Source organism: Peromyscus eremicus, chromosome 7 (genome assembly GCF_949786415.1).
Source record: "Peromyscus eremicus chromosome 7, PerEre_H2_v1, whole genome shotgun sequence".
Classification (NCBI taxonomy): domain Eukaryota; kingdom Metazoa; phylum Chordata; class Mammalia; order Rodentia; family Cricetidae; genus Peromyscus; species Peromyscus eremicus.
This window is the reverse complement of record NC_081422.1, coordinates 31,647,488-31,674,443: the sequence shown is the minus strand read 5'-3', so window position 1 is coordinate 31,674,443 and position 26,956 is coordinate 31,647,488. Positions and strand designations below refer to the sequence as shown.

Genomic DNA, 26,956 nt, shown 5'->3' with positions numbered 1-26,956 from the left:
ACCTGATATCATTTCAACTTGAGTCTTCTGGGTTTCCCATAATGCAGTTCAAGTCACTTTTCTGTACTTTGGGATTAATCTTTATTTTATACTTGTTACCTTTTATCTGCAGTAGGCTTTCACTTTTCCAAAATTTTCTCATGCTCAGAAAGGAGAGGCTATTTATTGCTTATGCCCCACTCCCTTTCAAAGACTCTTATGTAGCCCTTATGTGGCTTCAAGCTTAGTGTGTAGCTAAGGATGGCTTTGAATTCCTGATCCTCCTGCATCTGCCCCCAAGGTGCTGTGATTATAGGCAAGTGTTATGAAACCTCTCTTCTTACTACTATTCCTTTATAACTATTTTTTAGAAAGTTTTATCATGGTTTTGGTGTGTGTGTGTGTGTGTGTGTGTGTGTAAATCTGTTTACTCTTGTGGCAATTTTCTTTTAATCAGTTTAGACACATTAAGTTTATTGAGGCAGTATTTCATTTAGCCCAGGTTGTCCTTGAATTTTCTATATGGCCAGTGTGATCCTGAACTGATCTGCTTCTACCTCCCTAGTGGCTGGTATAAGGTCACTTTTATACGTATATAAAAGCACACATACACACACACATATGAACGCTGATACTCTGCCTGAATCTATTTTTTTCCAGGTGATGACATTCCATTCAGGAATATAGGAAACTCATGGGTCTTCATATTCTTTAATTTCAGAACACAGGAAATTACAAAGAAATGGGAAAGATCTAAAAACTTGTTTTCATCATATGAATCCTATAACTAATGTCATGGTTTAAAACTTCATATATAAACATTTTCACCTTTTCACTTTTGACAGATTTTGTAGAGATGGAGCTGTAGCTCAGTGGCAAAGCCAGCACAAAGTTTGTTTGTACTCAAGTCCTTTCCCTGAGAATTGACATTTCTCACTTTATTCTGACTTTCTGCATGCTTGGCAAGTACTCTACCATTATGCCACATGTCTAGCCCAGTTACTCTAATATTTATTGTTACTCTACCCACCTCCTTTTTAAGACAGGGTCATATTTTTTGACTCAGGCTGACAAACCTGAAGCAGTTCCCCTGCTTCAGCCTTCCTTGGCTGAGATTACAGGCGAGTCACCACCACGTGTAGCTTGCTGGTTTTTTGTTTGAAAGAGCATCTGGCTGAGTATCTCTTGCCAGCTCTAGAGTGTGGTATTGTAGGTGTGGGCCACTATGTTCGTTTAAGAACTAGAAAGCTAGTAAGACTAAGCTAGGCAAATGGTCTTCCTACAAACAGGTTAGGTTGAACTAGTTTTGGAGCCTGTGCAGGCAAAATTGGTGATCCTGACTGGACTGTAAACAATTTTCGTTCTGCCCCCTCGTACCCGACATTGTGTGGTCACATTTAAAACTATTTCATTTTTTATTTGAGACTAACCCTGTATAACCTGGGCTGGCCTTGAACTCGCTATTTTCTTGCATACGCCTCCCAAATTCTACGTTTACAATACACACCACCACACCTGGCTTTCCTCCCCCCCAGCCCCCGAGGATCAATTCTAACAACAGTTGCTAGTTTCTAAGCTCGAATACTAAGGGTACCACAGTCTAGCGTTTACAGAGCACTTTGTATCGCTCAGTTTGAGCCTCACAAGCCCTTCCTAGCAGGAGCGCCGGGGTCACGAGCTGGTCGGTTTACGTAGTTAACGGTGCAGCCCTTGCAGGCTCAGAGCAGCAAGGAACCCAGTGCTTGCCCTGGATCCAACTGACGCTCGGTCTGGATGGAGGCTTCGGCGCCTCTCTGGAGCAACGTGAGGCGTCTAGCGGGGCACACACCCGATGCCACTCCACTTTCACAGATCAATTCTCACCAAGGAGGTCGTCAATACCGAATCCCGTCTGCGGGTCTCACATCAGAACTCTAGCCAGGCCGGGCAGGCTCAGTGCTAGGGGGAGGAGCCCCTTCCGGGTCAGTCGGCTGAAGTTGCTATCAGCCGGGGATAGGACAACGCGCGCCGGCCCGCTTTACGGCAAAGGTGTGCGCGTTTGCGACAGCATGACGCAAGTAAGTTTTGGCGGGAAAAGCTCTGCATTTGGATTCCTGTGGCAGCTGGCAAAGGACTGCTTGGTGAGAGGAGCGTCCCGAACGGTGGGACAGGACTCCAGCGAGGGACTCAGAGGTCTTGATTAGTGCGGACGGGCACGGTGAGGGAGTGGTCGTGACGACCGAGAGATGGGAGGGCCTCCCGGAGTGCGGGCTGGAGCTGGTGCCCCCGGCTTTCCAGCTTAAAGGGACCAGAGCTGTTTGAGCCTTCGGGGTTCGCACACTTCCGGCTCTAGGGGTCCCTGCCTTCCGCTCCTCTCAACAGCTTGGCCCCGCCCCCTTCCCTCCGTCCCTGGGGACACGTGCCGTTGGAGTGGGAATGGAAGGGAGCGGGTGGGAGGAGGGGCTGCCCTGGTAGTAATTACCGTAGTTACCAACACCTGTCCTGCTTACCCCCCACCCCCAAACCCCCAACCCCGCGCTCCCTGCCCGCAACTCCTACTCCTCCCCGTCATTCTACCGGGAAGCCTTTGTCTCCCAGCCTCCGATCCAAGCAAGTGTTCAGGTTTGCATAAATGCGGAGGACAAACGTGGCTGAACAGGGATCGTGATACACAGGGCAAAATGCCTAAATTTAAGATCGTGACTTGGGTAAATGTGGATGAGATGTAAGGGGAAACCACAGTCGTGCGGAATCATGGCAAGAGGCATGGCTCAGCGGCATTACGAGCGATGAGAGTTTACACTCATCCTCCGTATTTTCTGGGATCCTGCATTTTACAGCCGCTGCGCTTGGAGTCATGGCAGTGCCTTTTGTGGAAGACTGGGACTTGGTGCAAACTCTGGGAGAAGGTGCCTATGGAGAGTAAGTCTGAGCCCTCATTTACATTTTTTATTACATTTAGTAGCGCGCGCGCTCGTGTGTGTGTGTGTGTGTGTGTGTGTGTGTGTGTGTGTGTGTGTATATGTGTGCTGCTATGGTGAGCATATGGAGGTCAGAGGACAACTTGTAGGAGTTGGTTCTCATGAGGGTTCGGAGAATTGAACTCAGATATTCAGGCTTGACAGCAAGTGGCTTTACCTGCTCAGCTGTCTTTCTGGCCTCCCTAATTTAAATTTTACCTTGCCTGTGTGCTTGCTTTAGTTTTCCATCTGCTGTTTGAATACACATTTTAAAAAAATCCTTTATTTCAAGTGGCAAAGGGAATGGATATTTGCATTTGTAAATCAAGGCTCTTAGCAAGTGAAGTCACATATCCACACCCACTCCTCCTGTTTTGTGGTACTGGGGATTGAACCTATGGTGTCACACATGCTAGGTAAATGCTCTGCCACTGAGCTACAGCCCTAGGCCTTAAAAACAACAAACAAACCCAAGATTTCTTCTTTTGTTTGTTTTTGTTCAGATCAAAATCTTGTTAAGTTGCCATGTTGGCCTTGAACTTGTGGTACACTGTACCCTCAGGTAGATATTACAAGCCTGCATTGGTCGACCCAGCGTTTTAAAAACTTTTCTTTTCCCAAGGATTATAAGAGAATTAGTTTTTGTTTTTGTTTTTCCCTACCAAGCTGTGTGTCTTAGAATTTAAATGAGATAATGAAAAGTCCCTGGAGGCACCCTGCCTTATTTCAGATCCTCACACTTAGCAGACCCTGGTTGTGTTCTGTGTTCTTGAGTAAGCTTTGTGTGCCTCTTTCCTCATCTGCAGACAGAATTAATAGTATGCACCCTGTATGCACCAGGCCATGACTTTCTTGGAGCTTTAACTGTAGTTTTTCACATTTCCTTTCATTTCTTTTGAGAACATGGCAGAACCATCTTATCTTCCTTGATGAAGAAAAGAATGAAGGAAAAATATTTTGGGAAGAGTTAAATATTTAAGGTTTATATATTTTTATATGTGTGTTTGCCTACATGTTAGTTTACTACATGTGTACAGTGCTGACAGAGGCCAGAAGAAGGTAGGATCCTCCGCAACTGGAATTACAGATGATTATGAGCTACCATGTGGGTGCTAGGAACTGTACTCCAACCTGGTGCCCTTTTTCTGCCCCCCCCCACCTGTTTTGTTTGCAGAGACTGTGAAGGGGCCCCAAAATAGTTTGACCGCACAGCATCCATGACAGGCTTAGGGGCCTAGACACAGCTTCTGTGACAGGCATACTGGCAGGCAACACCCAGATCCAGGAAAAGCCTTAAGCAGATACCACCTAGGGATCCACCCAGGGGTGAGGAAGTACCTGACATCCAAATATTCCAACCATTAGAAAAGGTGTCCTTGAGTCTAGCACACACCTATTTTTTGTTTTACAGATACCCCTAGACAATTGTCAGCCAATCAGGGTCCTGGACCCTGGAAATCCCTTCACCCCAACCTCTGCTATGAAAACTCTGCCCCACCTGAGCTCAGGGCTCTCTGCTCTCACCACTGTGTTGGACAGACAGAGGGACCAAGCTCTGGAGCTTGAAATAAAGGCTCTTTGCTTTTACATGCGGGATTCGGTCTCCGTGTTGGTCTTTTGGGGGTCCCCGAGATCTGGTCATAACAGACAGTGTCTTATTATGTAGCTGGCTGCCTCAAACTTCAAGAGCTCTGCCTGTCTCTGCTTCTCAAAGATCAAAGACATGTGCCACCACACCCTGCTTGTTTGGGTTTTTTGTTTGTTTGCTTAGAGAGTTTCTTTCTTTGTACCTCAGGCTGGCCTTGAACTTGGAATGCTGGAATTACAGGCATTCACTAATCTTTTGAAGTTTTAGGAGAAATAAAATTCTGATGTGAAAATGTTTTAATTTTCTTTCTCTTTTTTTAAGAGTTCAACTTGCTGTGAATAGAATAACTGAAGAAGCTGTTGCCGTGAAAATTGTAGACATGAAGCGGGCCATAGACTGTCCAGAAAATATTAAGAAAGAGATCTGCATCAATAAAATGTTAAATCATGAGAATGTAGTGAAATTCTATGGCCACCGGAGGGAAGGCAATATCCAGTATCTATTTCTGGAGTACTGCAGTGGAGGAGAGCTTTTTGACAGAATAGGTATGGGAAAGATTTAAGAAAATTCTTTTACTGTACAAGCTTATAAATTGCTACCTAGGGTCTTTCCATAGGCCCTTCAAGTGGTCTGTTACTAAGCCACATTCTCAGTTGCATTTTATTTATCTATTTATCTATTCAAGATTTAATGTTATTCTATGTGCATTGGTGTCTCACCTGTCTGTTGACTATGTGAAGGTGTTAGATCCCCTGGAACTGGAGTTACAGAAAGGTGTGAGCTGCCACACCAGTGCTGAGAATTGAACCTGAGTCCTCTGGAAGAGCAGTCAGTGCTCTTAACTGCTGAGCCTTCTCTCCAGCCCTCAGTTGTATTTTTTGGAGGGTGTTTTTTCAAGACAGGGTTTTTCTGTAGTCCTAGCTGTCTTGGAACTCACTCTGTAGACCAGGCTGGCCTTGAGCTCAGAGATCCGCCTGCCTCTGCCTCCTGAGTGTTGGGATTAAAGGTGTGCGCTAGCACCGTCCAACTATTTTAGTGTTAGATAGCTGTTTGATCAGTTTTTTAGTTAGTTATGCAGCAGTAAAGTTGGAGTAAAAGATCAGGCATTCTTGACGTTGTAATGTGAAAATTTTATGATTTAAATCTGCTAAGTAGTGAAATTGTATTAGATTTTCTTGTTGGCAGTCATACTAGAATATTGAGGAAAAACAGGCACTGTTTAAAATTTATTTATCTTAGGGTGCTTTATATTCTGTGTACTGTGTGCATGTCTGATGTCCATGGAGGCATGCTTGGTTCTGTAAGAGGTCTGAAGAGGGCACTGGATCCCCTGGACCTGGAGTTAAAGATGATTGTGAGCCATGTTGATGCTGAGAATCAAATCCTGGTCTTGTGGAAGAGTAGCCAGTACTCTAAACTGCTAAGCCATCTCTTCAGCCCTGAGTTTTGTGTTTAAAAGAAGTAGAGGGAAATGTGAAGGAAACCAAGGCCATTGGAGTTAGTATTAGATTAAAATACTTTGATGCTTTTATTATTTTCCTACAATGTTAGTTTATTTTTACTATTTAGCAGCTAGGCAGATGTGAGATATTTAGTAATATATTTGTTATTAGACTTGAGTCTTTTCTTAGTATAAGTTTCTGTTTGCTTTAGTACAAACATAAATTGAGATATGGACTAAGAGCCTATATGGTGGATGCTTGGTTATATTTTTTCAGTAGATGTTCAAAACTTATTTCTTACAGAGCCAGACATAGGCATGCCTGAACAAGATGCTCAGAGGTTCTTCCATCAACTCATGGCAGGAGTGGTAGGTACCATATCCTTTTACACTGTGCTTAAAATTAGCACCAGTAGGTGAGTTGCTAAATTCTATTGTTTCTACCCTTCACTTAGGTTTATTTGCATGGAATTGGAATAACTCACAGGGATATTAAACCAGAAAACCTCCTCTTGGATGAAAGGGGTAAGATTCCATTTTGTTAATGTTGTTTTTTAGGCTACTCATATAAACCTGATCAAGGGTTTCACATTACTGAAGTGCTGGGACCAAAAAAAAAGTCAAAAGTCTTAAGAATTTATGGAAATTTGGGAGACTATCTGTATTTTGACTTTACAAGTCTTTAATGATATAGTTGTAGATGAAGGTAGACAAATACCTGGAATAATGAATGGTACCTCACTGGATGAGTAAATAGAAGAATTATTAAGTTTATTTATTTATTTTAAAATTCATTCATTTATTTTTAAAGTTTGTGTGTGTATGTGTATTTGTATGTGTGAGTGGGTGTATGTATGTATGTGTGTATGCTACCTGTGGGAGTACCCAGGGAGGCCAGAAAAAGTAGGGGATCCCTTGGATCTACTTGGTCAACTGCATGATGTGGTTGTTGGTAATAAAACTCCAGCTCTCTGGAGGAATGGTATGCACTTTTAACTGCTGAACCATTGCTCCAGCCCTACAAGAAAATTTAAAAGTTCTTTAAAGAATTAATGTGCCATGCTTTTATTGAAATATCCTACGCCTTAGTCTTAGAGGTCAAACTCAGGTTGTCAGACTTGGTGGAAAGTGCGTTTACCTGCTGAGCCGTCTCACTGGTCCTGTTTTTTGTTTTTTAAATAACTTACTTGTTTATTTTCATTTTATGTGCATTGTTGTTTTACCTTCTTGTTTGTCTGTTGGGGTGTCAGATCTGGGAGTTATAGATAGATGTGAGCTGCCATGTGGGTGCTGGGAATTGAACCTGCATCCTCTAGAAGAGCAGTCAGTGCTCTTAACCACTGAGCCATCTCTCAAGCCCCCACCTTTCTGTTTTTTATTGAGACAGTTACACTCCTGTATTCCCAACACTTGGGAGATGGAGGCAGATTGGAAATTCAAGGCCACCTTTAGCTACATACTGAGTTTGAGGTCATCTAGGCTTATGGGAGATACTTCCTCATGTCTACCCCTCAGAAAAGCTTGATGTATATCTTAGGCTGGTGAATTGCTTCTGTAGCTAGGGATGGCCTGGGGATTGCCCTTCTTCTGCTGAGAATACAGGTGTGTGCACCCTTGATGGCCCGACTTTTGTTCTATAGATGTCATAAAATTGAGAGAGAATAGCCAAAGTGTTAGTTTTATAGAACCAGGATCAAAAAGATGACAAGTGTCGGCTATATGAGGCAGTGATTTTGTTTTGCTCTGAGTGAGATGAGATCTCATTGCCCTTTTAGTGTGTGTTTCTCTGATGGCTGAGGATGTTGAACATTTTTTCCAATATTTGTTGGCCTTTTTTTTTTTTTTTAAAGTTTTTGTGTGTGTTGTTAGAGAAGTATCTGTTAACCTCATCCACCTCTTTGTTGATTGGATGCTTCGTGTTTTGGCTTAAGTTTTGGAATTCTGTAGACGTTGCAGATATTGAGCTAATGTGAGATATATAATTGGAAAAGATTTTCTGTCATCCTGTCGGCTGTATCCTACCCTGCTGCTTGTTTGCTGTATGGAAGCTCTTTAATGTCTTGGGAAGCCCTTGCCTGTGCCTCTCTGCATCTTGGGGTTGCTTGTTTTTCTCTAGCACTTCATTCAGAGTTCAAGATCTCATCTTAAGGGCTTTGATTTATTTTGAACATGGTTTTGTACAAAGTATGAGAGATGGATTTAATGTCATCCTTTCCTATATGATTATCTAACTTGGAAAGCATCATTGTGTTCATGGTGCTGACCTTTTCCAGTTAGGTGGCTGTGGTTAGGGGCTGGAGAGGTGCATCAGAGGGTAAGAGCACTCACTGGCTGCTCTTCCAGAGAACCCTGGGTTCCAGTTCCCAGCAACCAAGGTGGCAGTTCACACCTGTCTGTAACTCCAGTGACAGAGGATCTGACCTCCACAGTGCACAGGCATAAGTGCAGACAAAACACCCATACACATAAAAAAAAAAAAAAAAAAAAAGCCCAGTGATGCACACCTCTAATCCCAGCACTTGGGAGGTAGAGGCAGGTAGATCTCTGTGAGCTCTAGGCCAGCCTGGTCTACATAATGAGTTCTAGGACAGCCAGAAAAACAAAGCAAACAAAAATGAAGGAAGAAATTTTTCTTGAAGGTGGCTCTAGCTGTATGAGTTTATTTCTGGCTCCTCTGTTCTACTCCACTGTTTACATGTCTGTTTTTCTGCCTTTGTCATGATGCACTTAACTGTGTTTTTTTAGTGTGATTGAGATCAGGTATCATGATACTGCCAGTATTGCTCTTCCTGCCTAGGGTGGCTTTGCTAGTCTGAGAAGAATGCCATTGATGACTGAATCTATAAATCACTCCTAGCAATACAATTATTTTTACATTCTGTAGTGTGGGCTTTCAGTCTTCTAGTACCCTCTTCCATGTCTTTTTCAGTGTCTTAAAGCCTTCATTGTAGTGTTTTTTTAACTTCCTTGGTTAGGTTTATTGTTAGCTTGTTTTTTGTTTTTTGTTTTTTGTTTTTTGTTTTCCATGTTTAGAAAAGCTTTATGAATACTATTTTTTCCCTCAGAATGTTTGTTATGGGTATATAGGAAAGCTTCTAATTTTTGCTTGTTGATTTTGTATCTTACTACTCTTTTGAAATACTTACCAGATCTAAGTTTTCTGGTGGAGGCTTTAGGGTCTTCTAAGTATAAGATAATGCCATCTAGATTAAATAGATTAATTTGACTTCTTCCTTTCTTACTTGTATCCTTTTATTTCTCCCCCTTTTCTGTATTTTTCACTATTTCTTTTACTTTTTGGAGATTATAATGTAATTACATAATTCCCCCTTCCCTTTTTTCCTTCCAGACCCTCCCTTATACCTCTCCTTGTTCTCTTTTAGATTCATGGCCCCTCTTTTTCATATGTATGTATGTATGTATGTATGTATGTATGTATGTATGTATGTATTATAACATACATATCTGTATATGTATATGCGTGTGTATTCCTAAATATATAAGTACTGCCTGCTCGGTCTTTATAGTCTTATGTGTATGCATATTTTCAGGGCTGACCATTTGGTATTGAATAACTAATTGGTGTGTTCTTCCCTGGGGAAGACTATTTCTCCTAATCTCAGCTTTTTTGTGTAGGGTTGAGGCCTCCAGGGCTTTCCCCTGTCCACGTTGGCATGTTGCTTATTGGCTTTGTTATCTCATGTTTAGGCTGTCATGTAGGTTCTCCAAGATCCATGTAACTTCTGACATTCCTAAGATCCAGTCTCACAACAAACTCCCTGATATTCTGGCTCTTATATCTTTCTGCTGCCCTCTTGTGCAATGACCCCTGAGCCTTAGGTCCATGAGTTGTATTATATATAGATGTATCCATTGGGACAACTCTGCCTTTTGGTTTTCTGCAATGGCCTCATACTGTTGTATAAGGAAATTTCCTTGATGAGGGATGAGGACACACTTACCTTTGGGTAGAATAACATATATTTAGGATGTAGCTAGGGATTATGCTGGCTTAGGAAAGTGGCAGTTGTAGAGTCTTCTCCAATACCCATGGTTTCACTAGCCCTGTGTAGTTGACAAGGTTTCCACTACTAGGGATGATTTCTGTCTTGTTGAGTGGGTCTTACGTCCAATCTGAGAGTCAAGGTGTTTATACCATTACTGCACATTATGGCATTCTTGTGCCATGCTGGTGGTTGTTGGAGTTCACAGGTATCATAGCTGGGTAGGGCTGTCGGTTGATCCCCTCCTCTGGAAACTTGCATGGTGCCTTCTGGTACCAAGAAAGCTAGTCCCCAGGGAGGAGGCTTGCAGGTCAGTTCCAGCTCAAGGGGCCTCTGGCCCTGTGTCTGGTGTATTTAGCAACAAGGCCTTACTTATCTTCTACCTTTGAGGAGCATCCAAGGTCAGTAGCAGTAGCCTGTGATGTTTTGGGAGTCTCTTGGATAACCCTGACTAACAAAACTCAAAAGAGGGCTTCTCATGCTTGGTGGTGGAGTTTTTGTTAGATGGTCTTTGGCTCCTAGAAGGAGAACTGTTAGCCTAGATGAGAAGATTTCATTTCAACTGTGTATGTTTACACACTGACTTATGTTTACTATGGTTAATCTTTAGGTAGATAGTTAATAGTATGATTCCAGTATTTTCAGAAATCCTTGCTGTTATTAAACCCTCTTCCCTCCTTCTTTTCACTGCTCTCTCCCCCAATTAGAGCCCTCACCCCAGTTTTCCATTTCTCTCATCAGATCACTCGTGCTCTTGTATTCGCCTCTCTATTGCTCCTCCATTTTCCCCAACCCAACAATGGTTCCCTTTCACTTTCCTGGTTTCTGTAGTTATTCCAGGATATGTACTCACATCTGAAGATCGAGCCTCAGATGATAGAGAACATGTGATGTTTGTCTTTTGGGGTCTAGGTTATTTCACTCAATATTATCGCTCCTGTTCCATCCATTTGCCTGCAGAATTCTTGATTTCTTTTTTCATTACACCCGAATATAGTCCATAGTGTCTATGCGCCACATTTTTATTATCAGATTGTTGATTGTTCCTGTTTCTTAGCTACTGTGAATAGAGCAGCAGTGAACATGGCTGATGAAGTATCTGTGGAGTAGAGTACCAAGTCCTTTGGCCATATGCCACGGGATAATATAGCTGCGTCAGACATACGATAGATTTATTTGTAGTTTTTTGAAAGTTCTCTACACTGATTTTCAGAGTGACCAGTTTATTATCCCACCAACAGTGAATGAAGCTCCCTTTCTGCACATTCCCTCCAGCATTTGTTGTCAGTTCTTTACCATTTGAGTGAGGTGAGATGAAATCTCACAGCTGTTTTCATTTGCATTTTCTTACTTGCTAGAGACAGTGAACATTTTTTGAGACATTTCTTAATCTCTCTCTCTCTTTGTGAACTCTGTTAAGGTCCCAGACCCATTTTTTTTCTCAGTCTTTGTTTTCTGAGTTTTTTAATATATTCTGGATATTGATTCTCTGTTGAGTATGATTCTTTATGACATATTTAGATATCCATACTGTTATTTGACCCTCTTCGTCTTCCTGCATTTATCTCTTTCTTATTCTGTGTGTGGGCTTCCTCTTCACCTAGTTGACTGTTTCTTTACTTCTGCAGAAGCTTTTCAGTTTTGTGAAGTTCTACTTTTCAATTATTGGCCTTAATTCTTGGGCAAATGAAGATCGATTCAGAAAGCCCTTTTCTACATCTGTGTCGCAAGGCTAGGTACTCTCTATGTTTTTTTCCTAGCAGTTTCAGTGTTTTGAGTTTCACATTTAGGTTTTTGATCTATTTGAGTTAGTTTTTTGTGCAAGACGATAGATATGGGTCTAATTCTATTCTTCTGCTTGTGAACATCTAGTTTTCCCAGCACTGTTTGTTGGAGATCCATTCTTTTCTCCAGTGTATGTTTTTGCCATCTTGTTAAATACTAAGTGACTGCAGTTATGTGTACTTTTGTTTAGGTCTTGGATTTTGTCATATTGGTCTACATGTCTGTTTTTGAGCGAGTACCATAATGTTTTTATCACTACAGCTCTGTAATATATCTTGAAATCTGTAGTTGTAATCTCTCCAGCATTCTTTTTGCTCAGGATTGTTTTGACTACCCAGGGTCTTTTACAATTCCATATGAGTTTTAGGATAGTTTTTTCTATTTATGTGAAGAATGAGATGGGGGCTGAGATTGTAATTGCATCGAATCTGTAAATAGCTTTTGGTAAAATGGTCATTTTCATAATATTTTACCAATCCATGAGCATGGGATGTCTTTCCATTTTCTAGAGTCTTTCTCTATCACCTTCTTTAGAGGTTTAAAGATTTTATTATAGAAGTCCTTCACTTCCTTGCTTTATTCATTGGGGTTCTCTAAGAAACAGAATGATAGAATGAATGAATAAATATTTGTATATTGGTGAGGGATTTATTAGAGTAGCTTACTGCCTGTGGTCGAGTAGTACAACAATGGCTGTCTCCTGACAGAATAATATCCAATAGTTGTCTAACTCACAAGACTTGATGTCTTAGCAGTCCCAGTTTGGTGCTAGAGTTCCACGGAGGTCCTAGTTTTCAGTTCATGTTGGAATCCTGAAGAAGTAGGTTTTAACACCAGTCAAAGAATGAGTTAGGAACGATGAACTTGCTAGTTAAAGTAAGGGCAAGCAGACAGAAAACAGAGCTTTCTTCTTCCATATTCTGTTCTGTGGGTTGCCACTAGAGGCGGTGGCCCAGATTTAAAGTGTGAATAGGAGTATGTGTATTCTCTCTTTCTCTGTTTGTTGTTGTTTAGAAAAGTTATTGATTTGCCCAAGTTAATTCTGTATCCTATTACACTGCTGAATTTGTTCATTATTTCTAGAGGTTTTCTGGTAGAATTTCTGAGATATTTATGTATCGTATGTCATCTGCAAGTAGGGATATTTTGGTTTCCTACTGTATCCCTTTAATTTCCTTTTGCCTGTTCTACTTAGTATTTCAGGTAGAGTGTTTTAAAAAGGACTAGGGATAGTGGATATCCCTACCTCATTTCTGACATCAGTGGTATTGCTTCCAAATTTTTTTCCATATAGGATGTTGTTGGCTATAGGCTTATATACAGCTTTTGTTATGTTGAGGTATATTCACTTTGTATTCTTAGATTAAGAAATACATAAAAAACTTAGCACACAAAATTTTTATGCATATTGTAATAAAGTATAGTAAATCCTATCTTCACACCTGACAGTAAAAATATCAACATTCACATCTAAAAATACTCATACTATTGGTGGTTTGTAGAAATCTCAAAACAACTCAAATATGTACCAATTGTAAGACAGATAAATTATGAAATGTTTTATTTATTTATTTATTTTTAAGGATTTATTTATTTTGTATACAGTGTTCTGCCTGCATGCCAGAAGAGGGCGCCAGTTCTCATTACAGATGGTTGGGAGCCACCATGTGGTTGTTGGGAATCGAACTCAGGACCTGTAAGAACAGCCAGTGTTCTTAACCGCTGAGCCATCTGTCCAACTCGAAATGTATAATTTATAGTGACAAGCAATGGCAGATGAATTTCAGGGATAAAAGGATGTAGATAAAAAGCAAAAACAAAAACGTAACAAACAAAAACACAACAACATCCCAAACTCATACATTATCTGTTTTTATGAAGTCCAAAACCCAAATTATTGTTTAGGATAGAAACATGTAAGAGTAGCACAAGTAGAAAGAAAACTGAGTGGTAGGCAGCTCTGAGAGGCAAGGGAGTGTGGGTGGGTGTTTTGCCTGCAGTGTGTGTGTGCACCATGTGCCTGCAGTGCCGGTGGAGACCAGAAGAAGGGATGGAATGGAATCCTCTTAGAACTGGAGTTACAGATACTTGTTAGCTGCCATATGGATGCTGGGATTTGAATTAGGGTTCTTTGGAAGAGCAGCCAGTGTTCTTTAACCACTGAACCATCTCTCTAGCCCTGCTCTTTATTTTTATTTATTTGTTTTGGGTATTTGAGACAGGAGTTCTCTGTGTAGTAACCCTGGCTGTCCTGGAGCTTGCTTAGTAGACCAGGCTGGCCTTGAACGAACAGATCTGCCTCTGTCTCCCAAGTGCTTGGATGCAGCACCACCTAGCTATTTTTTTTTTTTAAATATAGTTTTATTAATTTAAGAATTTCACACAAATGTTAAGCTGAATGTCTGGTAAGCACATCTTGATTACACTGTTATTCTTGTGTATTTATTTTGTTTCCATTTAGTATTTGTTAGTAAGCTAAAGAAACAAAATCCCACCAGTATCTAAAACCTCCCTTCCATTCCTTCCTTCCCAGACACATATATCTCTAAATTACATCTCTCAATGTTAAATTCATATTTGTAGCTCTCTAACTTAACAATATTATGTTACACACAGGATGAAGCAACCAAACCCCAAAGACACTATGGTACACCATTAGTACTCAAAGTGACTGCTACTTAGAAGTAGTTTGAAGTTGTGATCTCAGTGGTTGGTCTAGATTTTATCATATATAGTTATTAAGAAGATGTAATTACAACCTGTATCTCTCAAAGTTAAATATAGGTAACAAATAACACTGGCTTGTGTGATATGTGGTATGAACATTTGTTTCTAACTTAAAATAGAACAATAATTACCTAAAACAAAAAATACATATTTATATTTATAATACTTATAATGAGATTTGTTCATGCTACTAGCCTTTTTCCTATATAATATCTGATTTTGTATGAATGCATATACCTTGTTTTTGTTAACTGCTTCCATAGTTGAAGTGAGAATTGTTAAAGAGTGAATAATTTCACAGATTGACACCTTGGCCACACTGCTTTCAAAAGGTTGTACCTATGATGATCTCTTGTAATAGGGTTTCCCTAACTCCTTAGTTAGACCCTTTGCTACGGCATCCTATAATGTCTGTATTTTCGTATCCCATATAACCATGGTTTATTGTCAGCCTTTCTCGCTGATTTTATCTACTACCTGCATTGGCTAATGCAGTGCCTATTACTTGCATGCAGTAGACATCTAGTATGTTAAAACAGGAAGTTCTTCATGCAGTTTGTATGTGATGAAGAAGGGCGAGCAGAGTGAAAGTTTGTTCTGCTGGCTCGTTTTGGCATGGAATTTTTGCTGCTTTTCTCAGATTTGCTTCTATGACAAGTTCTTGTGGCTTCTCAGTTTTTAGTTTAGTTTGATACATCCTTATATGTTTCCTTTTTGCCAACTGACATCGTTTGCCATTGAGAAAGCTTTGCTGATGACTTCTTACCCTCCACAGTTCTCAGTGAAGGGTTTTGCTCTACTGTCTTCCCAGGTTTGTTTTCCAGGAGGGCGTCTACAGCATCTTTATTTGACCTGGTACAAGCTGGTTTTTGTGTTGATGATGTATTGCTTTAGTTAATAAGAACTTGAGGTCTTTGCTGTGGGATGTTCTGTATGGCAAATGTGTTGCTGATTAGTCAATAAATAAAACACTGATTGGCCATTGGCTAGGCAGGAAGTGTAGGCGGGACAAGGAGGAGAATAAAGCTGGGAAGTGGAAGGCTGAGTCAGAGAAACACTGCCAGCCGCCACCATGACAAACAGCATGTGAAGATGCCGGTAAGCCACGAGCCATGTGGCAAGGTATAGATTAATGGAAATAGATTACTTTAAGCTATAAGAACAGTTAGCAAGAAGCCTGCCACGGCCATACAGTTTGTAACCAATATAAGTCTCTGTGTTTACTTGGTTGGGTCTGAGGCTGTGGGACTGGCAGGTGATAGAGATTTGTCCTGACTGTGGGTCAGACAGGAAAACTCTAGCTACAGGTCTTCGCTAAGTTTAGTTTGGCATAAATGATTGGTGCCTTTTAATTTTTCTTCATTACACATCCATAGATTTTTTTTGCTGATTTTCAGGTAGAGAAATTCTACAAGTCTTAAGGAAAACTAGTGTTACTTAGTAATTCCTATATGTATTTACAAATCCTTTTAATTCGTTGCTGGTATTTTTTTCTTTTGGCTTAGATAACCTCAAAATCTCTGACTTTGGCTTGGCGACAGTGTTTCGGCATAATAATCGTGAACGCTTACTAAACAAGATGTGTGGTACTTTACCTTATGTTGCTCCAGAGCTTCTAAAGAGAAAAGAATTTCATGCAGAACCAGTTGATGTTTGGTCCTGTGGAATAGTACTTACTGCAATGTTGGCTGGAGGTAAGGCTGTTTAATTATGAGAAAACTTATTTTCTCTGAAAAATCATATTTCTTATACCAAAAAAAAAAAAAAAAAATGAAATAACCTAAGGGAATCTAATTCTGTAATAGAAAGGTTGTGAGCCACCTCTCCAGTTCTGTAGTAGTTTTGTTAGTGTTTAACTAATTGCTTTAGGCTTCAGTAACAAAGTACCATACAGTGAGTGCACCTTAAACAGCAGATTTATCCATTTTGTACAAATTATGAAGGCCTCAAGTCATGGCCATATTCTGAGGGCCCTCTTCCTGCCTTGTAGTTGACCATCTTACTGAGAGGCGAGGCAGACTCTTCAGGGTCTTCATAAGGACCCAAATCCCACTTTTGAGGGCTTTCCTAACCATGACCCAGTCACCCATCTCCACAATCATCACAGTGGGAACGTGGGAGTGAGTGATCTGGCTGCAGCATCTTTCCCTTCGTTGATCGCTGGAATGGATTTGGTTGATCTGGCTGGTGAGGCTGGTGTTGCCTTCTTCCTCTCCCGAAGTTGTGGGCTGGCTTGAAGAGGACCACTTTCCCTGAATAGAGGAGGGTCAGCCTTCAGTCAAGGGTATACAAGTCGCTACAGTCCCCTGCCAGAACCCCCAATCAAGCTCTCACTTTCATTATCTTAGGGGTTTAGAGGAGAAGCAAACATTTAACCCGTTATAATTAACATCTTATTATCGGCCGGGCGGTGGTGGCGCACGCCTTTAATCTAGCGCTTGGGAGGCAGAGGCAGGCTGGTCTCATTGAGTTTGAGGCCAGCCTGGTCTACAAAGCGAGTTCCAGGACAGCCAGGAATGTTGCACAGAGAAACCCTGTCTCAAAAAACAAAATAAATAAATTAATTAAATGAACATCTTATTTCTCACTACCTTGAAAGTTGTAACCCAGAGAGAGATTCATTTACATTAATTATATCTGTTAAATGGAAATCTCAACACTTCCTTTGGGGTTGCTGGAGATTGAACCCAGGGCTTAACACCTACCAAGCAAGTACTCCGTCACTAAGCCGTATCTCTAGCCTTCATGTGAAAGAGTAGATTTCATTGAAACAGTATGAAAACCATATTGAATTACTATGGAGGAAACTTGTATTCTTTTTATGTATTGTTCATTTATTCTATTGTGTGATTATTTTTCCTTGAAATTTTTATTACATAATTTTGTGAACACTCAGAAAACTGAAACTTGTTTCATTTTTAGAGTTGCCGTGGGACCAGCCCAGTGACAGCTGTCAGGAATATTCTGATTGGAAAGAAAAAAAAACCTATCTCAATCCTTGGAAAAAAATTGATTCTGCTCCTCTGGGTAACTGGTTGTTAGATTGAAAGTATTGATTTTGTGGGTAATAAAGTCTCATGCTAGCTGATTTTTCCTCCCTCCCTCCCTTTCTTTCTTCTCCCTTCCTGCCTTCCTCCCCCTCTCTTCTTCCCTTTCTTCCTTCTCTTCCTTTTTTTTTAAATGTAAGTGACCTATAGTACTTTTAGCTAACTTAGAAAATATACGTAAAAATTAAAAAATGGTTGGATGTAGTGGCACTTGTCTTTAATCCCAGCACCCAGGAAGCAGAGGCAGGTGGATCTCTGAGCCTGCCTGGCCTACATAGGGAGTTCCAGGCCAGCCAGGACTACATAGTGAGACCTCATCTCAAGAAAGAGAGCGGGAAGGAGGAAGGAAACAGCTATAATTGTGGCATTTGGAAATAGCCTTTTAAAGGTATTCTGATATATGTGCCTATGCTTTCATGTAAGAAATATATAGCAAATGTATACTACATATATATATTAGTTATAAGTATATACTTTTGCAAAAATTAAACCCTAGTACTTTGTATTTCATAACCTATTTCAGTTTTGATACTCAGCATTTTCCTGTATCTGTAATTACTGGTCTGGATCATACTTTTAAAGACTGATGGTATTCATTATATGGATATGTCTTACTCATCAAGTTTAAGATTTAGGGTTTTTTTTTCCTTTAATTATACTTTTATCGAAGAGGTATGAAAACATCTCTGTTACTTGATGCTTGTGTATATCCTTTAATTATTTGCTTAAAAATTTTTCCTTCTTTTAAAAAAAAAAAAAAAGGAGAAAAAAGAAATTTTCCCTTCTCCCACAAGCAAAATTGCAGAGTTAAGAGAGTATGTGTCTTTTTAAGTGTTATGGACTTATTTTACAAATTTATTTTTTTTAAAGTTTGTACCATTTCATCATTTTTTACGTTACTTTTTTACATTATATTTTGAAACACTGGGTTTCACTATGTATCCGTGACTGGCCCGGAACTCACTGTGTAGACCAGGCTGACTTTCATATTCAGAGAGATTAGTCTACCTCTGCCTACTGAATACTGGGATTAAATGTGTATGCTACCATGCCTGGCAAAATAATTTTTTTTAACCAGTAAGTCTGTAACTGATATTGCTTCTTAAATTTTATTTTAAATTTAATATTAAGAGTGAGTTGCCTACCCCCTTATGTAACTTACTAGCTTTTTCAGATTTGCTTAGTTTGGGCAATGAAATTTATAGTTTTTCTTAATCCTTTGGGGCCTTTTCCAAAAATGTATTCATATTATTTATTGTGTTTGTTACAGTATTTCCTAGAGTTTGTCATTTATTTTAACTGCGATGATTATTTTAATATGCAGATGTTTTAAATTTTTCATGATCTAAAATGTTGTCATTTGTGGTTTTTGACTTGTATTGCCATATTTAGAAAGGTCTTTTCTACCCTGATATTTTTTAAAAGTTTTTTTTTGTGTGTTCTCATTTAGTGTTTCTATGGTTTAATTTTTACATTTTATTGTTGTTGGCTTTGATTTTGCAACAGTCTCATTTAGCCTAAACAGACCCCTGTGTAATAGAGGATGACCTTATCCGCCAGTCTCTACCTCCAGATACTGGTGTTCAGATGCTAATGTGCTTGGCTTGTTTGTTTTTGGAGACAAGATCTCTGTTAGTCCATGCTGACCTGAAACTCAGACAGAACCTGACTGTGGCAATCTTGCAGCCTGCTGAGTGCTGGGACTACAAGCTTGAGTCACTTTTCAGTTCTAGTTTACATTTTTGATGTTGAGAATTAATTGTATGAGTTCTTTTTAAAATTAATATATATGTCCCAGGCTGGCCTCATTCTTAAACATCCTGCCTGTGCCTCTCAAGTGTGCCATGTACCTGGCTTTTGTGTCTTATCTAATCTGCTTAACTCTTACAAATACTGTCTTGTTTGTTTTCAGCTTTGCTTCATAAAATTCTAGTTGAGAATCCATCAGCAAGGATTACCATCCCAGACATTAAAAAGGATAGATGGTACAACAAACCATTTAACAGAGGTAAAAAACAAACTACACTCATTTTCGTCTGTGAAACATGCTTAACAAAATATCACAAACCCATGTCATAACTCTGGTTTGCCCAAATGAAGATTTTAGTATTTAATAGGAAAAACAATTTCGAAATTAATATTGTTTATTAACAACTAAAAAGAGTGCTATAACTCAATGTTTTGACGAGGTCTAATGAAACAAGGAAGACTTTTCCTCATGAAGACATGGCAGGAAATGTAAATTTTGAAAATTAAAAGGAGCTAGCAGGCGAGGCATGTTTGATTCTGTGCAGAAGCAGCAGCATTTGGACAAATAGATTTTGTACACTGAGTGTATTTGAAGAACTTGAAGGTCAGCTCACTATGACATGGACCTTGTGTTTCGTGTGCATCACTTCGGTGTGTCATAGGTATGCAGTAAATGTTGGCTGAGTGAGTGGATCGAGAATTGGGAGAGTGAGAGGTTTGAGCTGATTCAGGAAAGGCAGATAGCCCAGTTATAGGAGGGCTTTATGAGCTGTGCTAAGGATTTATCCTGGAGCTTACCACCATTAGGACCAGTTTGAGGGGCTTCAAAAGCAAGAAAATGACAAGTTGATGTGTTTGGTTTTAAAAGATCTTTCTGAATACTCCAAGGAATAGGAAGAGATTAAGTAATGTGGGCTTCTACAGTAGTGGTTTAGATGTGAGAAGATGCTGGCTGTTCTTCCAGAGGACCTGGGTTTGATTCCAAAAGCATCTATAACTCAAACCCCAGGAGGTCTGGTACTCTCTGACTCTGAGGGCATGCATTTGTGTGGTGCACAGACATGCAGATAAAACACATATTCACATAAAGGAAAACGGTTTAAAAAGATTTAGGAGCCAGTGTTTTTTGTCAATTTTGTTCACTATTGAATACCTAGTACTAGGGTAATGCCTGGTATTACATAACCCTAATAAAGCATTTTAGTGAGTGGATTAATTATAAAATAATAAAAAAATAAAAATAAAAAATAGAAATATAAAGAAAATATTGGTTTGACACTAAGCATTATTAAATGGCTTTAGGGACAGATCTAATAGATGTAGGTGTGTTCAACCTTTTGATATTATGATCCATTGTTTATAGTCAGGAACTGCACAAGAGTTCAAATGTTTTAAGTAACTTTATGATTTTGTATTGTACTATACCTGTACCTATCCTTGGCTGAAAGTGGCTGTGGGCTGGACTCATCTGCTGGGAGAAGAGGCTGAATCTTAAGGAAAGGGAAATGAGTAATAGAACATCAAGATCAGGGTTTCTGAGGAAGATTGTGTGTGTGTGTGTGTGTGTGTGTGTGTGTGTGTGTGTGTGTGTGTGTGTGAATGAATGAGTGTGTGTGTCTGTTGAGGAAGGGGTAATGGGTCCATAGCCCAAGTATCAGGCTTGACATTTGAGGGGAGGATGCAAGGAGGAAGAGAGGCATGAGCAAGTATATTTGCAAATTTGGCAGTGACTTGCAGAGTTAGTTCAGGTCTGTTGGTATTATTTTTTCTAGAAGTAGGATAGTATATCATGCTAAGTAATGATGGAATGGAGGCTGGTATTGATAATTTCAGAAGAGAATAGAAGTTTTGAAATAATCCCTTTTGAGAAAGTGTGAGGTGACAGGTGACATGGACTGTTGCAGTCTAGCTGAGGAATGAAAGTTTAAAATGGCTTCATTTTCTGTATCCTGACTATTCTTGGTAAAGCTTCTTTAAGGGAACAGTATTGGATAGAACATATTCAGTGCTCACTGTCATAATCATGAGTTTAAACATTTTAAAAGTTCGAGTTATTTAGTTAGTCTTTTGTTGACCATCATGTTAACCATAAAAGGTAAAATTGTGGTCTTAGTGAAGCAGTAATGTAACATTTCTTATAAAATCGTTTAAAAAAACAACTTTATATTACTTTATGTTTAATAAATGGATTTAGATGTGGCTCTACTTATTCAAATTGCTAATTAGATTAGTTAATACTTTCATAGAAGATTTGTATTTTTTCCTTTTTAGGTGCAAAGAGGCCCCGAGCCACTTCAGGTGGTATGTCAGAGTCTTCTAGTGGATTCTCTAAGCACATTCATTCCAATTTGGACTTTTCTCCAGTAAATAGTGCTTCTAGGTAAGAATTAGAATAATTTTTTCTTTTTCTTTCTTTCTTCTTTTCTCTCTTTCTTTTTGAGAAAAGGTCTTACTGTGTAACCTTGACTGAACTGGAACTTGGTAGCCCAAACTGGTCTTGAACTTGTACTAATCCTCCTGCGTCTGCTTCCTGAGTGCTGGGATTTCAGATGTGCACCACCACGCATTGGCAGATTAAGTTGTTTTTTAAAAATGTAGTTATTCCCCATAAAGAATAAAATGTATATATTTTACTCAATAATGCAAATAATTTCACCAAAATGAGAATGATTGTGTGATATAAGAAGGGCCTGGTGGGTTTTATTTAAAGATACTTTTAGTCTAACACTGTAGCACCCATACTTCTAGTCACAGATAACTGCTAATTGGGAGGTTGAAGCAGGAGGATGGATGGATAGTTCCAGGCCAATCTAGGCAGCAAAATGCAATTTTATCTCAAAAAAAAAAAAAAAAAAGAAAAAGAAAAAGAAAGAAAGAAAGAAAAAAAACACAAAATAAATAGTTAAAAAGAATGAAACATCTTAAAAACCGAGAATTAAAGACATTTTTTCTTCTGTCTTAATGTCTCAGTGAAGAAAATGTGAAGTTCTCTAGTTCCCAGCCAGAGCCACGGACAGGGCTTTCCTTGTGGGACACTGGTTCCTCCTACGTTGACAAATTGGTACAAGGCATCAGCTTTTCACAGCCTACGTGTCCTGATCACATGCTTGTAAACAGTCAGTTACTTGGTACCCCTGGGTCCTCACAGGTAAGGAATTGAAGTTTTCAGATAAATGACCGTTGCCTTTTATTTTTGTTGTCTTAAATCTTAGGGTATATGTGATTACTACTTGTAGTTGGTACATATTGTTTGGATAAGGAAGAAATAGTTAGAGGCGGCCTTTATGGGTGAGACCCAAGTCAAGGAAAAGAATTTCAGACTGTTGCTGTAAACTGGTCACCCTGGGTTTATCCAGCTTTCTTCTTTGTTGTGTAGAACCCCTGGCAGCGTTTGGTCAAAAGAATGACACGCTTCTTCACCAAACTGGATGCAGACAAATCTTACCAGTGCCTGAAAGAGACCTGCGAGAAGTTGGGCTATCAGTGGAAGAAGAGTTGTATGAACCAGGTATGTTTTATCAGTGTTCAGTTATTATTTTTAACCATAGAAAAAACGTTATCAGTAGTCAGCGAGTGCTTTGAAAATACAAGTAATTAATTTGAAAAAGAAGCAATTGAAGGTTTGAAGACTTTTTTTTTTCCCCTTGGGTCCCAAATCTCTAATGTTAGCATTTTTATATTAGACTGCAGTTGACAATGTCCTCACTTAAGTGTTTGGGTCGTGTGCCGGCTCTTGGCTGTGACTTTTCTTTACACCAGTCCTCTTGTGGGAATATTTTAAAAAACCCAAAGTGAACAGGGATGGGGAACTGAAGTGGGAGTTGTGAGACCTCTCCAAACCTTCACTATCATCTCACTGGTATTGCAGCTTTTCAGCCATAGATACAGCTTCTTGTTTTCTTTCTTATAATAATCTTGTTTTCTTTCTCATATATGAGATTGATTGATTGACTACAGTATTGGGGATTGAACTCAGGCCTTGTCCATGTTGTGTAGGTGCTGTGCCGCCAAGCTACATCCTCAGTCTTCATTACATTCCTATTCCTTTTGATCGTTTCTTTCAGTTCTGCTTTGCTAAAATGTCTTCCTTTGTCACTAAAAGTTCACTTAGAGTTCTACTTACAGCTTGGTTTAGATTGGATGCAGACTTGCCTAATGGAGAGAGAGAGAGCAGTCTTTTTTTTTTTTTTTTTTTTTAAAGATTTGTTTTTATACTTTTGTATACATGAGAGTGTCTGTGTGCATGTATATGTCAGTGTCTGTGTGTGGAGGCATCAGATCCTTTGGCGGTAGAATTACAGGTGATTGGGAGCCTCCTGACATGGGTGCTGGGAATGGAACTCAGGTCCTCTGGAAGAGTGGCTGTCTCTAGCCCTGTAATTTAAAGTGTTCTTTATGCCACTCCTGTTGTACGAGGATTGTAGTATACATTTTTATCCCAAAAGTATTACTGACCTGTTGAGACAGAGGTTTTGTTAAGAGTATTTTCTATTCATGTGTGTTTGTGGCTTGACCTTATTTTTACCGCCTTAGGTCACTGTATCAACAACTGATAGAAGAAACAATAAGTTGATTTTCAAAATAAATTTGGTAGAAATGGATGAGAAGATACTTGTTGACTTCCGGCTTTCTAAGGTATTTTTTAAAGTATTTTATTTATAGTATTTTTTCTATGGAAATATTTCTGTGTGAATTTTTCAATGGTTTTATGTGTTATATACGGCAGTCCACCCCTCTGCACTATTGCTTGGAGTTTTTTAGGTCGAGCACAGTTCCAGTGCGCATGATGAGTCCTTATGCTGTCTTACACTATTTCCCAACTAGGACCTAAATTTTCTCTTTGCCTAGAGTAAATATCTTATGCATATATTTTTGTTCAGGTTATATATATATTACTTGCCTATTACTAATTTTGGCTTTCATATTGACTGTCACAGTATTTCATGCTTTTTGTTTTGGGGTAGCAGTTACTTAGTAATGGCTCCAAAGTGTAAGGGTAGTAATGCTGACAATTTTATTCTAGAATATTGTTAACAATTGCTCTGTTTTATTACTAATTGTGTTACTTTTACTATGCCATATTTATAGATTAAACTATATCATAGCCGTGTATACATAGAAATGCATATGGTATATAGGCCATGTAAAGTTCCATTCTATGTGGTTTCAGACCCTCACAGAATGTTTTGGAGTATAGCCACATGAATTTGTAAATACACTGTAACTAGTTCATTTTCACTTAGTGTTACAAACTTTGAATTTTGTCGTCATCTATTTTTTGGAAAATTATTTTGGTTGTTTTTCTCTTTTCTTTCCTGACACCTTCTCAGTATAAAAATCTTGAGGGACTGGGGATGCACTGGAGTTTGTAGAGTGCTTGCTTAGCATGCGCAAAACTCTGGATTGGATCCCCAGCACCAGATAAAACCAGGTGTGGCAGTGATGCCTGTATTCTCCGCAGTCAGCAGGGAGGAGGACCAGGAATTGGGTGCCATCTGAGGCCTCACAGCTAGTTTGAGGCCAGCCCTACGTGGGACCTTGTTCCCCCTAAAAAATTGTTTTTTCTTTTTTTGTAACATACAGAGAAGTAGAGAGTAAAAGGATAAAAATAATTTTAAAGTATACTTCCCAACAGTTAGTTATCATTTGTAGTACTTTGGAATACTCAAATTATTTTGATTCATATATAACATTTGTCTGTTTAATACAAATTATGACATTAAAAAGCTTTCACATTATAATGTAATGATCTTCATTTTGTGATTAATATTATGATTTTACTCAACTATTATTTTTAGTTTTAAAGCCTACTGTGTATAAAACCAAACCAGTATAATATCTGTTTCCTGAGAGTTTATATGTGGCTCTAGAGATGGTTGAAGAGTAATTCACATTCTTTATATTGGAGATTAGTTGCAGTATTCTTTTCTAGATTCTTGCTATGTAATTAAATTATGAAGGCTTCTCTATTGAAACTATTGTCATAATGGAGTTTAGCGGACTTTTTTGTGATAAAACTGTGACAACTTCAGTGTGGCTTGTTTTTAGTTCACAAATTCTTGCTGCTTATGGAAAACAATTGGTGTAGGTCCAAAGGTACTAACCCTTGAAACAACAACAAAAAAAAGTGCCATTATTCTGCTTTCTCAGCTCATTGTGGTGAGAAAGTGAAGAGAACATGATCAGGTGAGAATTATTTATGTAGCCATTTCTACCAGAATATTTGGTCTTCACAATTGGACTGGACTCAGGTTGCATTTAATAAATTATTAATGAAGAACCCATAAGATGTTATAATAGCCTGCTTAAATAAGTCAAAATGCTAAAGATTTATGTGGAATGAAAAACTAACTGGAGTGGTATATACCTGCAATCCAGTTTCTCAGAAGAACAAAGAGGAGGGGAAAAAAAAGACCTGAGGGATGTCATAACCGGACATATCTAAGGATGTATGTTTCTACTGACCAGGAATGATAATATGATCTTTTGACACAATCTTTTTTTTTATATTTTTAAAATCTTATTCCTAAAATAGGGCGATGGATTAGAGTTCAAGAGACACTTCCTGAAGATTAAAGGGAAGCTCAGTGATGTTGTGAGCAGCCAGAAGGTTTGGTTTCCTGTTACATGATGAAGCTGTCAGCTCTGGAGACTCCTGGTGACTATAGTGCTGCTATGTTGACATTATTCTTCCTAGAGAAGATTATCCTGTTCTGCAAACTGCAAACAATAGTTTTTGAAGAGTTCTCTTCCTATTATCCAAACATCTTCCAATTCTGAGTATGTTTTGCATACAAATAATACTGTATTTTAATTGTATGTAATACTTTGGGGAAAGGATGGATCAAATTCATTAGGTATTTCTCCAGCTGTGTTTAAATGGTCTGAATTTGAAACCTATCTGGTAGAAACCAACTTTTGGGATACATGAGTTTGCAAGCTTTTATACCAATGTAGTATGACTTCTGAAAAAAAAAAGAAAATGAGAACATTTTGCTTCATTCTAAGAAAACATGTTTCTTCTCTGCTATTTAATTGTAAGGATGAATAAACAAAGACCATGTACAGTTGATTGATCCATGAAGTGAGCCTGCTACAAAGAGTGTATCCCAAGATATGTGCTGTATTTTCACTTTGGGTGTGTGCGCTGCACAAGGGCTTGACCAGTTCTAGAAAACTGTTGTTGAGTTATAATGATTAAAATTACAAGCTTTTTTTTTCCCCCCTGGTGTAGCTAGTCAAGTATAAAGCACTGGTTGGTCTTTGAAGAAGTTGAACATAAGCTCTGGTGCTTATCTTACTTTAAATTACACACTTGAGTAACTTTTTGTACATTCACAGTCATATTTTAACTCTAGAAATAAATTCTATTTTTAAAATCAATTCCTAACTTAGTGAACTTATTGGCCATCAAGTTTCTAGATGACACTGACTAAAAGGGGCCAGGGGTGTGTGTGTGTGTGTGTGTGTGTGTGTGTGTAAGGAAACACAAGAATAGGCCTGATTCTTGTTCCTTGCCTTTTAGACTCACGAAAACCTCATTTTGTTCCTAAAATTTATATTAAAATATGAATTATATGATTGGGGTCGTGTATTCCTTTTTGTAGATAAATGACAATGTTAATTAGTCTGAAGCTAAGAACACTTAGCATCTTATGGCTGAAGTTTATTACATGTTGGTGTATGCTGCCACACTT

General features: G+C 39.0%; 1 protein-coding gene across 2 annotated transcripts; it reads left to right on the top strand.

Moving 5' to 3' along the window:
- The first annotated feature begins 1,830 nt into the window (after positions 1-1,830).
- On the top strand, positions 1,831-26,642 carry Chek1 (checkpoint kinase 1). Of its 2 annotated transcripts, none has more exons than XM_059267619.1 (13): positions 1,831-2,036; positions 2,799-2,880; positions 4,828-5,051; positions 6,252-6,316; positions 6,403-6,472; positions 15,969-16,157; positions 17,386-17,490; positions 19,423-19,518; positions 21,531-21,639; positions 22,230-22,407; positions 22,636-22,767; positions 23,793-23,894; positions 25,795-26,642. In XM_059267619.1, the coding sequence occupies exons 2-13, from the start codon at positions 2,816-2,818 to the stop codon at positions 25,888-25,890; spliced, it is 1,431 nt and encodes a 476-aa protein (XP_059123602.1). In that variant the 5' UTR covers positions 1,831-2,036; positions 2,799-2,815; the 3' UTR covers positions 25,891-26,642. The 2 variants fall into 2 exon arrangements, with proteins under 2 accessions (XP_059123602.1, XP_059123603.1); XM_059267620.1 differs by lacking the exon at positions 1,831-2,036 and adding an exon at positions 2,050-2,176.
- The last annotated feature ends 314 nt before the right edge of the window (positions 26,643-26,956 follow it).

Bases quoted from the DNA above. Each gene is read 5' to 3' on its own strand.
- Chek1 (XM_059267619.1), top strand. From the start codon at position 2,816: ATGGCAGTGCCTTTTGTGGAAGACTGGGACTTGGTGCAAACTCTGGGA. The intron at 5,052-6,251 runs GTATGGGAAAGA...TATTTCTTACAG, and splicing joins AGAGCTTTTTGACAGAATAG to AGCCAGACATAGGCATGCCT. The intron at 19,519-21,530 runs GTAAAAAACAAA...TTTCCTTTTTAG, and splicing joins CAACAAACCATTTAACAGAG to GTGCAAAGAGGCCCCGAGCC.